The 13,515-nt window shown below is 38.6% G+C and overlaps 1 protein-coding gene across 3 annotated transcripts in view; it reads right to left on the bottom strand.

Annotated features, from left to right (window-relative positions):
- Window positions 1–13,515, bottom strand: part of CTPS2 (CTP synthase 2) — a 76,072-nt gene that overhangs the window by 4,415 nt on the left and 58,142 nt on the right. For all 3 annotated transcript variants that reach the window (XR_007707743.1, XM_035542020.2, XM_035542021.2), the window contains exons 16-18: window positions 11,805–11,901; window positions 8,290–8,434; window positions 227–337 (exon numbers count right to left, since the gene is read on the bottom strand). Coding sequence is in view for 2 of the 3 variants with exons in the window: in XM_035542020.2 (XP_035397913.1) it covers window positions 268–337; window positions 8,290–8,434; window positions 11,805–11,901 (312 nt within the window). In the remaining variant the exon portion in view is untranslated. The remainder of the gene's footprint in view (window positions 1–226; window positions 338–8,289; window positions 8,435–11,804; window positions 11,902–13,515) is intronic.

Below are 13,515 nucleotides of genomic sequence, written 5' to 3'. Positions count from 1 at the left end.
GCATCCTACACATAAGCTGTACCCAAAACACTTAGCAGACTTTAATAATGTAATTGCTGAGTTAAGCAGCAGAAAAGGAGAATAATTAGCTGCTGCAGGCAAGGAAGAAAACATAAGCTCTCAGACGGGATTTGAAACGAAGGGGAGAATCAAGATAACTTTGTCTCCTGTTTTAAGTCAAGAACAAATAAATGTCATACAGCAGTATCAAAACAATTCAGTTTACCTCAATAGCATCGTCCATTTCTGTGTTCTCATACAACCATTTCAGCTTGTTTCTGAATTAGGAAACTCTTTCTCTGGAGAGCTGTCATCACTGAGGTCACTGTAGCTGTCACTGTTAAAAGCAATACACAGTTAGAAAATATGTACAGCAATACATATTTTACTTCAAGCCCTTCAACCCAGATGATAAGTATGACAAACACTTTCCTCAAATGCAACCCATTTCCAGAAAACTATTCTAACCTACTGCTCAATTTTTGTATTTTAGAATATATTCCTCTATAGAAATGGGCTTCCACAAGAAAGTTTGGAGTCTAAGAACTGATGAGAAACAATATTCCACCATAAAAAACAGTATGTTCGATTTGTTTTTTTTTTCTGTTTGGATACTGTATGTTCATTCTATAGTTTGCTGGTGCCATACACATGCAATCATAATCAACAGCATGGAGCATAACAGGTATTCAGCATAAGACTAGAAGGAATTTCTTTTTTATGGTAAAGAAAATGACCAAAGAAGTTAAGACTTCATTTACTCATAAAGCTTATATTTATACTTAAATTATGATTCTTGCTTTTCCAGTAAGAACATCAATCATTTTCATTCCACCAAGCAATATCCTGACACTTTTTCCTGAGGTTTTACCCTCTTCTGTTATTTCCTGAGAGAAACAGACTGTTTTTCACAGAACAAGCTGCCATGCAAATGATCATTTTATAAGTGGCTAGAACAAGGAAACAGTGAAGGACGGAAATCACCACAGTGACTGAAAGAAAGAAGTACCCACAAACCACAAATTCTTAGTCAGCTGGACAGGGCCTTGTGGTATCTACCCAGTGATGTCTATCAGGTCTCCGGGTTTATCTTAATTGTAAGTGCACACACTGCACCTCTTCAGAAAAACCTCCAGACTCAACCTCCTCCCCACGAAGTTTCACCTCTACAGTCTGTCTTCCAGATATCTGAGTTTCCCAAGATTAGAAGCCAGCAAAGGGAGTCCAGGGAACTGACAAGTACATGTGAACAGCGATAACGCTGGTCAGTTCTGTGATACTTCAGAGCGCAGTGTATGGTTAACAGAATACAGGTGGGGATGTCAGACTTCATTTGTGTGGGTACGCCAGTGCTAGCCTTGGGTACCACCTCTACTCCAGCCATCGCATACCTGTCTTGCCACCTCTTACTCTTAATCACCAAGCCAACAGGACCTCAGTCACGTAACACTCCCTGCCTCTGGGCATGGTCTCCCATTAGGCCATCAAGCACATAACCAACCCATGACCCACCTAGACACAGCCTTATCAGTTGATCTGCAGTGACTGTAGTGTTTCAAAGGGAACTATGTAATACCACAGTTGGAGATCTTTGATCCAGACTATAATGTGGGATAGTGAACAAACTGAACTCAGTCATACTCATGCTTGTTACTAAGCACTGTTTTCTAGACTGAATTTCACCTCCTCCACTTTGCAAAAACTCGACTAAAGATTAAGTAAAAACATAGCCATTTTAACAGAGTGAGACAGGAGGAGAAGAACCAACAGACATCTCTTTAATTTCTACCTCTGACTGTTCAGGGAGCCTCCCACAACTACAGCAAACCACTGTAGCAACTTCAGTACAAGACAGGGTAGATATTCTGACTGTTCTAACAACTATTAAGACTTTGCCTACAGTATTCTGCCCTTTCTTTGCGTATTGCTGATGTGGATCTTGTAAAGAGTGTGCCATATCAGGCTAACTAGAAATTCTCAATTCGATCATTTCTCCAGCTGCCGAACAATTACACAGTTCAAGTGAGGAAAGTGTTGTTAACAGTATGATCAAGCATGCCAGATGCACACACACAAACACAACATCACTGACGCTGTACTTACTTCTTTCTGAAAGTACCCGTGGAAACATGGAATAAAAATTCAGTATTATTAAAACAGTTTTACATTTTCACATAACAGCAAAATAGCAAAAATTGTCCATAGAACACAGATCAAAATTACTGATTGCAGAGAGCTGTGCAGTCTCATGATAACTCTGGTTTAAGCCCAAAACTTTCAGAGAACTGAGTGTTCTCTGCGGTACTTTTTTTTTTATTGTCTTTGCTGCCTAGTGGCAGCACAAAAATATAACCCAGATCATCCTATACCCTTATAAGGCCCTCAGGCATCTAAGTAAAAACACTCAGGAACCAATGAAGTGAATGGAGAACTGCTTATCTTCATCTCTTGAAGAGTGTTAGGCATTTATCTCCACCAAATATTCTCATCATCAGTACTCCCCTCCTCAGTGATGTAGGTTTTGGAGTCAGTCACCCACAGGACCTGTCACATGTTGCCGGATGCTTCAGTCATTTCATTGACTTATCAACCCCAACTTTCCATTCCATTTTCAGTCTGTAGAAGCTGAGGGTGGCTAGTAGCTTAACTAGTGACTAGCCCAGAGGCTAAACCAGTGACTTGGCAGATGACAACTTTGTTCCTGTTCCCACACTGCCCAGTCAGTACAAGGTTTGAATCCACTTCCCAGAAAAGGGCTCTTGTCACTACTTTCTTGACTGTTTTGCAGTAGCACCCCACTGTCTCTCCTAATTTACAACAGTTCTGCTAAATGTAAGTCAGTTTTATTTCTAACAGGCAGGCCACAATGGCAAGAAAGGGAGGGGAAATACCTAGGTAATGGTCAACCCTTGGGCTTCATACACAGGTAATTGTCAGTCTCACAGTTTCATCTGTTTGAATTGCCTCTCTAAGCATCCCCAGAAGCTGTGGCATCAGGTTAACAAGATGAAATTAGGCTCCCAGAAGACCTGAACTCCTTCAAGAGCTAAGCTGCAAACAGGCACACATGAATCTTAGCATATCTGGGCCTGGGTGCTATCGCATCAAACCGACAGTGATGTGAAGTTCCTAACATTTCCTGTGGTATGAACTATATTCAGCCGACAAATAATGTGAAGAAAAACTCCAGGTGGTATTAACCACAAAATAGCCATTACCTCTTAGGAATAAATGTGTGCTTCCTTCCAAACTACACTGAGTTGCTACACAGATATTAAACACAAAAATGAAATGGATATTTTGTGCTCACACCTACTACTATTCCATAGGCTATATAAATCTGAACTAAATGTGCTGGCTATGAAAGTGTGTATGTGTGGTGGTGGTGGTGAATAAACCATATAAGCCTGGCTTTTCCTTTATGAAATTCTTTTTCACACTGCCCTCAACTGAAAAAATATGCTTATAACTTCCTTCAGCAACTTTTCTCTCAGTTTACATAAAAATTAATAAACATCTTGGCCAAGATATTCATCTTGTTTGTAACCACTCTTGCAACACTAGATTCCTACAACAAAAAGGAGATAGTGAGCAACTCTGAGGCCACCACAGCAGTTCTAGTCCATCTTTTTTTTTCCCCATGAGGTCTGCAGTATAAAGATAAGGCTAAGAAGAAAAAAAAAAAAGATCAAAACATGGAGTACACAGTGTCACTACATCTAGTCAATCTTCAAGACAGTCTGCTGAGGTTAGAGATGAAGAATTCTGGTCACTTTTATCCTTACCTAATCTAACCATAACTAACAGAAATACGGTACCAAGCTGATATTTCACTTCACAGTGAACTGCAACAGCAGTTGCAGTGACTGCCACTGAAGCCACTCCTCTTGCCTTCTCTGGGGACTGTGGCACTGCTTCCTGCTGGTGAGAACACAACCCCTACCAGTACAGCTACCATCGCTGGCTTCTGGATTGTCTTTTTTTTTTTTTTTTTTTCAGTGGAACAGTCCCACTCCTGCTGCTCTCTGACAGTCTTCAATCCACAAGATTTCCTTCACTTTCCTCTGAAGTGCCTCGTTTTCGCTAGCAGAAATATAACACTGTGCCAGATGTGTTATCGTTTGGGACAAGTAGGACAGTTCCTTTCATCCTATTTGTCCTGCTAACTTACGCTGCTAAGGATATCACACATTCTAGTTTATGAAGTATTAAGTGACACATTCTTTGTTATACTACTGTGAAGTGTAACTCACTCACTAAATCTTTCTTGATGCAGCTCACTTTTCACCTTCAAAAAAACGAATTCCGTTACAGCTACTTGTAATTCTTCAACAGTGCTTCTTTGATAACATCCTTCACCCTTTAAAACTATCAATATGACACATTATTTACCACTGTCAGTTCTAAAGAGGTCCAACCCTTTCAATGCTATATGCCAGATTCTAATTTTGGAGCAACTCTGAGAGGTCCTTTTGCAATTCCATGACAGTCACTCCCTCTTTCCACCTGCAAAGTAAGTGGACCCGAGTACTTAACAGGGGACATCAGGGATAGCCTTGCCAATATCTCCTTTGTCACTTACACACCAAAAAAAGTCACACAGGCTTTTTACTGTTCTGTTTACACGTGCTTGCCCAAACCTCCCTAACACAACAGGTTTGGGAGACAGTTGGACTGTGTCAGTGCAGTGAGCACCACATGGACAAATCTATCTTCTAAGGATTTTTGGTTTGTTTGATTTTTTTTTTCCTTTATGCATTACTTTCTATCCTTTGACCACTTTTGTTCCTTGTCCCTGAATATGACTTATGGGTCATCTTTTATTAGTAACCTGCCCAGAACTTAAAAGATTACTCTTACTAGATCGTGTTGCATTGGTTCCTTCCCTTACCATGTTCACAAATGACTTGCAGAAATTTATGTTGGCAGCAGTCTTATTTGCCAACACTTTCTCACCTAGGAACATATCTCACTTACTACATACCCTCCCCATTTACTGGACATTTATGTTTAAATTATTTACCTTTACCCTGTTGCCCTCCTCCTCCACAGAAATATATCATTTCATTATTTACAGCTCAGGTTTCTAAATTTTCTGTATCTTTTTATACTATTTCTTTGTTCTGAATAGTACTTTCAGCTCTCCCTTATTTGAAACTATTTGCAGTGATCATTAATGTGCTACAGCCTAATTTTGCGGGCCATTAATAAAGATGTTGGCTTCAGGGAAAGAAGAAAAAAATGCCCACAGCAGCATGGCTTTATTGTCCATTAGTGGTTTTGCATTCCATAGGACAGTGCCCAAAGATAAGACAGCTCTCGTTACTTTTTCCAAGTGAAATTCTGTAAGACACTGTAAAAACTAATAATATTACATCTGAAGTTCCCCTCTTCCTCCATTAGTTTTCTATTAAAACCTTTTGGTTTATTTTAAAGAAGAGTTCTGTATTTGAGGGTTTTGTATACTTTTTGAGAGTTTCTTGTGGTTCTGGTCTTCTCTGTCCTTTAAAATCAATCATGTAAACAGCCACACATCTTCCTTTGCTCCACGTGAAATGGTGACTTCAGTACTTCCATGTAAAGATTTGGAAAAGGTCATGATATAAAAGCATTCACCAGGAACTGAAGCGAATGATCATTAGGCACTTATGTCTTTGAGCACTAGAAGTCACAAAGGCAACTTACATGCTCAACTACCACTTTACCACTTCAGGTAACTAAGTAGTATCTCACTACTGAGATACTTTGTTCCATAGTTCTTAACTGCCTCTAAGCACCAAAGTTCCTAGGAACTAAATTTATTCCACATGAGGCATTCCTTTCTCAAATAGGGAAGCTCATACCTGCGTGTAAGCATTTTCAGACCATTTACCAGAGTAGGCCTCACAAAAAGAAGTCTAAGTGAAGGTTTATTTGCTTTAATTTATTTAGGACACTCTCCTAAGAAGTGTGATGCATCTTTAAATCAACTGTTTGCTTAGCTTAGAAGCTAGGGCTTCTGTCCATGTGTCAGATGTTCTAAAATTGTGTCCTAATTATGGGGCTGTTAAATGTTCTAACATAATGATTTCCTGTTAAGAATCTCATGCTGAAATATGCATTTCCCTTTGTCTCAGGGCGGCAACATTAACTTTCCTTTTATTTATTTTTTTGGTTGGTTGGTTGATCTTTTTTTAGTATAGTTTAGGTAACATTTTGCTCAACTTGCTGGCCTCCACAAATTCTTTTTTGGGTTACATCTTTGCTGCAGTCAACAGCATGACTACAACTCACGTAGGCAGTACAGGGTAAGGCGTACAGAAAATCCTCTTCTCAAATTTGTTTCGAAGTCTTGTTACTGCACATCTTAGCTTCATTGTTCAATGACATCATTACCATTCTGGGGTTTAAAGGTTTAAATTGGAAATCCTTTCCACTCAGCAGGTGAATAGGTTAATATGAGCGGTTGTGGTGTAATGCAAATGATCCTATCTTAGCCTCAGAATCTTTTGCTTTTCCAATGTTATTTCTCTCTCGGTGGGGACAGAGGGGGCTGTTTCCTGTGAAACGAAGTAAATGCTAAGATCTAGGGTTTTTTTTGTTTCTTTTCTTTTATATATATATATGTGTGTGTGTACATATATATAAAGTTTGGGGGTTTGAACTTGTCTTTGCTAAATATTAGTGTTGGCTGGAGTTTTTTGTATGACCAGGAAGGAAAAAGTTGGGTATAAACTTACTTGAATTAATATATATTCAACAGAAGTTACGTGCAGCACATTCAGTAATTGCTGCAACCTCAGGTCAAGGTTAGAAAACATTCACTACATTGCTAAGGGATTTCAATCGAAATTAGTAGGACACATGTGGACCACTTATTCAAACCAAGTAATTCTTCTTTATCTCAGAGAGATGAATATGTATACTTATAGGAGGAATTGGTAAGAGAAGGAGAAGGATATTGGGAGCTGGGAAACAATACCAGCTGTGAGACAGAGAGCACTCACAAGAGGAAATGCCTGAAGATCATTGTGCTTGAAGACTACCATGCTACCAAGCACCATAAAATTGTGTCCTGTGTAATGCACTGGCACAGATTTTAAAAAGTATTTAAGGTTATGATCACTAATAATAATTTCCCCTTAAGGGAAAGGTAACAGGTTAAGGTAACAGGAATACTTTGGTTAAGGTAACAGGAATATTTTGATCACACTGTAGTTTGCAGATCAGAAAAATTATCTCTGTATGTACACAATCGCAGAATTGGCCAGAATAAGTGAAGACAAACTGTATTTATGAAAGACAGGTGATATCCATAAGGAGAGAAGTGGAGAGAAGTAACAAAATGGATTGTTCTGGTCTGGCTTGGCTATTTTACATTCCTACTGAAACCTCAGTAAAATTTCTACAATTTCTATTTTTCTCATAAGAAAAGGAGCTCTATTTAAGAATAAAAAGCAGTGCTCAAAGAAAACAACTACTAAGTTCAATGCCTTGTTTATACGAAAAGCCAGCAAGCCAGGGTTGGATAGTGTTACTGTTTAACGATTCTGAAGGGTTTTTTTGTTGTTGTTATTGTACCCTAGGATTTCCTCTGACCCCCTTATTAACATGAAATTTATTAACAAAATTGTAACTTTTATTAATATCATTCGAATAAACAAAAATGAGCTAACACTTATTGAAAAGCATTGCTACACTCAACAAACACACTAAAAACTCTATGACCAAGGCAACTGGGATGCCTGAAAAAAGAACATAAAACAACCAATATGGCTGAACCATAGTTTTAATCTAGATCCAAACCTTTCCATAAGTTTAAAGGTATTACAACTGTTTTGTTTCAGGCCTGTTTCTACTAGACTATATTAATTAGCTACTGCAAAATAGAATCAGGGTTTTCTGTTTTGTTACTGCAGCCATTAAAATACTGCTGGATAAGAATTACACTTCATTGCTTGATCCTCTAGCAAATCTCTTTCCCTGTAAGACTATCATTCATAGAAGTTAACACAGTAGGCCAGAAACTTAGGTTTATTAAAGGTTTTTGTTTGTTTGTTTTACTTCCTTCTGGTTACAACGTACGAATTTGACTGCAGCCCTGATAGTGTCTGAAAACAAGGAAGTCAAGGAATATGCTCACTGCTTACAGACACTTTTATACCAGGGTTTATGCTAGGCTTGCACAGAACAAATATGTTAATACATGAAGAACTCCTTTTCCTTTTCTGGACTTCTGAAGAGCTGGACAGAATGGTCCCTCCAACAAAGTGACTGTGAAACTACAAGCAGGTAAGTAAGAAAGATTACCTTGGAGACAATTTACAACCACGTTGCAGGTATGCATTGAGTGTTCCAGTTGCTGCAAGTAACAGTCCAAGGTATGGAGGTGAAGGTTTCATAGGTCTTGAGGAAAACTCTGGGTGGAACTGAACTCCCACAAAATACGGGTGGTCTACAACACAGATGTCAAAGAAAATTAAAAGACGTAGGAAGAGAATAATAGAACTGTTAGAACAAAAGTTTATTGAAGATTTCACACGAGTCTAGAAACCAGATTAGCATGTGTGAATTTAAGGGTGGGGCAGTGGTAACCTCAACTTTATTCCATGGAAAGCAACTGACAACAGTGGCAGAAGGTTAGTAAAGCAAATTAATGAAAAATCATCCTGTGATTCAACTTTACCATGCACAATGATGTAACTAAAAGCTGAATAATAAATCTGTACAGACATGTAAGGGGAAAAAAATGCTACATAGGCAACCCTAATTTTGCCTATTTCATGTTATTTTTCATAGTGTTTTGGTATCCAGCATTTACATTTAAGCATGCATACATATTCAGAACGTGCACTTACACATACCTGAAGGGAAAATAGAACAGTTCCTGAAAGACCAGGCATTACCTTACAGCAACTATATACACACTATGAGATGAATATGAAAGCAATATACACAGAAAATAGGGAAAAACAAGCTTCAAATAACTGGGTCTGCAAGAGGTCTGCTGGGCCATTAAGTCTAGTCTCCTGTTATTGAATGCAGTGACATCACTTAGTCTCACACACAAATGGTCAAAGCTCTGCCATAACGTCCGCTGGGATTTTTTTGCTCCCATTGGAAAGTTCTTCTGATAGTCCCTCCTTTTGCTTAGAAACTTCTTCCTAATTCACAGGCCACGTTTTTTACAGCCAAATTATGTCCATTTCTTATGGTACTCTTCTTTCCTGCGGTTTATCCTGGGTGATGAAAGATGACAATAACATCATCATTCAACACCGTCTATTACACTAATCAAGATGCGCTGGTTTGTCTTCTCTTAAATCTTTAGTTTTCTGTTTCTCCAGTCATAGCACCTTGTTATGGCTGCTTCCGCATCCATCCTGTCCTCTTTGGAAGAATAAGGATAGAACATTATTTTCATGCTCTTCCATGCTGTGCACCTGTTCCTTCTTTGAATATCAGTTTAAAGAAGCTAACTTTAACCAATTCTAGTATCAGGATACAGGACGAAATTAACCACAGACCCTTTCTGGTTTGACAATTTCCAAAACAATCCCAAACATTCAAGGAATTTCTCTGCAGTACAGAATAAGGGATAACAAGAAAGCAGGGCTTTTCTTCTTTGAAGATAAACAATATAAACAAGTATACTGCTCTTCCCTCTGCTGCTATGTCTTAAAAAAGAACCTGGGATCCTAAAATTATCCCATAACTTCTTTCTCTCTACTATGCAATTTAGTTCTTTGAAGCGGTAAAACAAGACAATGACAAAGTATTGTATATTTCCTGTGGGGATATTTTGCTAACAGCTTTGCCTGAGCTATCTGGTATAACATTATTTCTGTGCTTCCTCCCTATGATGATTGTTTTTCTTCTTTGGTAATCAGAGTCTCCTAGCAGCCCATTGTGAAATAATTCCAGGTTATACTGATGCTTTTATTCTTTCCACAGTAACATGCAATTTAAAAATCCTGCCTGATTTATTTCATGATGCTCTCTATAGAAGTTGTTTCATGCAGGACAGACAAAATAGCCTCCCAGCCAGTCACCAATATGCACAACAGGAACAAACATGCATCTACTAGGAACAAACTAAATAAAGAATACCACGACAATTAGTAGTTTATGTATTTTTTGTTCTCATTTTACTCTCTACCGTGCAGCTGCTTGAAACTATAAGTAGATGTCTATGTTCAAACCCTTGTTCAAAATCACAAGACTGTTCTTCAATATACCTTGGAGTACGAAATGAATTCTCACAAATATGTCAGAAATAGCACTCTATATAGAATGATAATGTGTTCTCATGATATATTTCTGTTTCTGTGCATGGAGTTTATCTAAACCAATGGTAATTTTTGGCCATTTAAGGAAAGGAAAAAAAAATCTTGTAAGGTAGCCGGCATATTCAGGTGCCTGGTACTCATCCTGCCAACTGTGACTTAACAGCAAGGAGTTACTCAAGGGTTCAAGCAAAACCAAAAGGACTGTTTCTAAGAGCTGCTCTGTATAAATGTTCAATAAAAACATGCACTGTAGCTCCTTTTTATCTTGGAATGCTTTAGAAAAGGCATTAAACTTTACTTGGTAAAGCAGCGCAGTGCTACCAGATTTCCACAGAATCAAACTCTCATTTATCTGAGTAGCTTCTGTGAAAGAAAGGAATTTGCTTTCTCTATGATATTCATACTTGATTTTTTCTTCCTATGATTCCAAACAAGGGGTAATCAGACACTAACTGACTGAGTTTGGAAGATACCCTGGGAAGTCTCTAGTCCCATCTCCTGGTCAAAGCAGGTTCAACTTCAGAATTAAATCAGGTTGCTGACAACTTTGCCTAGTCAAGTTTTAAAGGTCTCTATCTGCAAGGATGGAGATGTCACAGTTTTACAGTGATGTTTTATGCTTTGGTTATATAGCATGTACGCATATTTCATAAACTCAAGCAAACTAAATACATATGAGTTATTAAACCTGACTGAGAAGATCAAAAGGTTGGCTTAGGGCCAACATCATTGCAAACCTGGCTTATACCTTTAAAAGGTCGAGGTGACCATGAGAAGTACCTGATGACTAGAAAAACAGAGTCACCATGCCCATCTTCAACAAAGACAAGAAGAAGGATCTAGGGATCTAGAGGCCAGTCAGCCTAAATTTGGTTTATGGCAAGAATGCAAAATAAAGCCATTTTCAGACGCACAAAGGACAGTAAAGCAACTAGGAATAATCAGTCTTTGGATCAGGGGAGAGCAGTAGCTTTCCTTAATTCTGACTTTAGCAAGGCTTTTGATACGGTTTCCTAGCACCCAAGATAGGAGCTATGGATGGAATGGGCAGACTACAAAATGTGTTAAAAATGGCTAGACTGGGTTCAAAGAATAGTGGTGAGTGGTTTGAAGTCCAACCAATAACCAACTTGGAGACAGTCAAAACTTGACTGGATATGGCTCTTGGCAACCTGATCTGTATTTGAGGGTAGCCCTATATTGAACAGAGGGTTGAACTAGACAACCTCCCAAATCGTTCTATGCTTCCACATAGCCAAATGCCACTGAGCTAGAATTATGACCTTTTGGAACAGGAGTAAGTGTCTTCCTGATAATCTGATACATGCATAGTCCTTGAGAAGAAGTATAAGACACTGGCTGATAAAATCCTCTGAATCTTCACCTATTGTAATACACAAGTGGAGTCAACAGTACTCCCTAATATGATCCTGGCTGTTATGACAGCTATGTGTTGGTCTACATCCAATTTAGCTACCTATAGTTTACGTAGTTTTAATAGATGTAGAAAGTACTACAGACAAGTGAGACACTTACTCTCCAACTCAATAATTTCCATTCTGTTCCCTTCTGTATCATGGCCAACAAATTTCAAACCTTTCTCTTCAAAGCTGTGCGTCAGTTCGGGGTTCACCTGAAATATTGAAAATAATAATAAAATTGTAGTTCTATTTTTTTTTTGGTTTAACAAAATGTAGTAGTTAATTGTAGTGCTTTTACTTATGTATACAGGAATGAAAAGAATTGGGAAAAGAGTTGGGAATTTTTGCTTTCTTGTTTTGACAACTCTCTGGTAGAAATATTCAAAAATGGGCACGCTTATTTTATATGAGATGAATCAGTAATTTAAAACCTTAACAATAAATGCATACAAAAGATTAAAGCCAGAGTCCCTCTTGCTTGCTGCCCTCCAATCAGTAATTTAAAATCTTAACAATAAATACATACAAAAGATTAAAGCCAGGGTCCCTCTTGCTTGCTGTCTTCCTGATTCTAAAGAGCTTGCATTCCTCGTCTTTGAACTGGTCTATCATAGCAGGGGGGAAGATTGACTTCCTCTTTGAATATCACAATTCAGCAGTCTATGACATGAGCTGTGGTTCAAAATCCCTCAAACAGGAGCTCTGGAGTAAGCTGTTTCATTTCCTTGGTGATGTTCTAACCACTCCATTAATATTCAGACTTTGAGCACCACCATCACATTCTCCTCCCAGCCTTTTAAGGAAACTTAACGCTGACTCAATCAATTTGTAACATGCAACATTTGATACTTCAGGCCCCTCTAGAGATGCTTATGGATTCAGGTGCCTTCTGAACCATCCCAGAGATGGTGTCCAGCTACTGCCTGTCTATTTGGACGATAGAATTTTGAACATACAGAGATACCTTTGCTCAGATGTTCTCAAACAGAAGTGTGCACCTATAGCAGAGGTGTGGACCAATATCAGAGGCCTGTAGAATCATAGAATCATTAAGGTTGGAAAAGACCTTCAAGATCATGTGATCCAACCATCCCCCTGCATGATTGCTAAGAAGCAAGTGATCTGAATTAGCCTCTGAGTTCTCTCTCTGTGATCTGAATTAGCCTCTGAAATCTGCTTACATTTAGACTGTGAAAGAATGTGGACTTCCTGAGCATAATCTAAGCCTAGTCAGACCAGGAGCAATCTACTTAAGGATTATAAACCTGTACCTTTCAAATACTTCACAGGAAGTCAAGTCAGTGGCTACCATCACTCTTAAAAAGTTTTAGTAAGACAGTAAACTGTTCTGCTCCCCTCTATTGAACACTTGCAAGAACACCTCTGCAGTACTGTGTCCAGTTTATGGGCCCTCAGTACAAGACAGACATTGACAAAATATTGCAAATCCAGAAGAGGTCCACCAGGATGGTCAGGGGGCTGGAGCACATACAACACAGGAGAAGAGACTGAAGGAGCTTGGTTTGTTCAGCCTGGAGCAGTGAAGGTGAAATATGGAGCTGGTTATTGACTTCAATTATCTAATGGGATAGTATAAAGAAGATGGAGAGAGACTCTGCTCAGAGGTTCACAGCAGAAGAGTGAGAGAGAAATGACACAAAGTGACCAAGGGAATCTCCTATCAGACATAATGGAACAATGGTTCAAACTAAGTGGTTAAGCATTAGAATGGATTGTCCAAAGATATTGTGGAATCTCCATCTCCAAAGACATTCAAAAGAAAATGGGACAAAACCCTGAGAAGCCTGATTTAATTTTAAAGCTGG

This window comes from Cygnus atratus, chromosome 1 (genome assembly GCF_013377495.2).
Source record: "Cygnus atratus isolate AKBS03 ecotype Queensland, Australia chromosome 1, CAtr_DNAZoo_HiC_assembly, whole genome shotgun sequence".
Taxonomy (NCBI): Eukaryota; Metazoa; Chordata; class Aves; order Anseriformes; family Anatidae; genus Cygnus; species Cygnus atratus.
The sequence above is the reverse complement of the archived record's forward strand: the minus strand, read 5'-3'. Positions and strand labels throughout refer to the sequence as shown.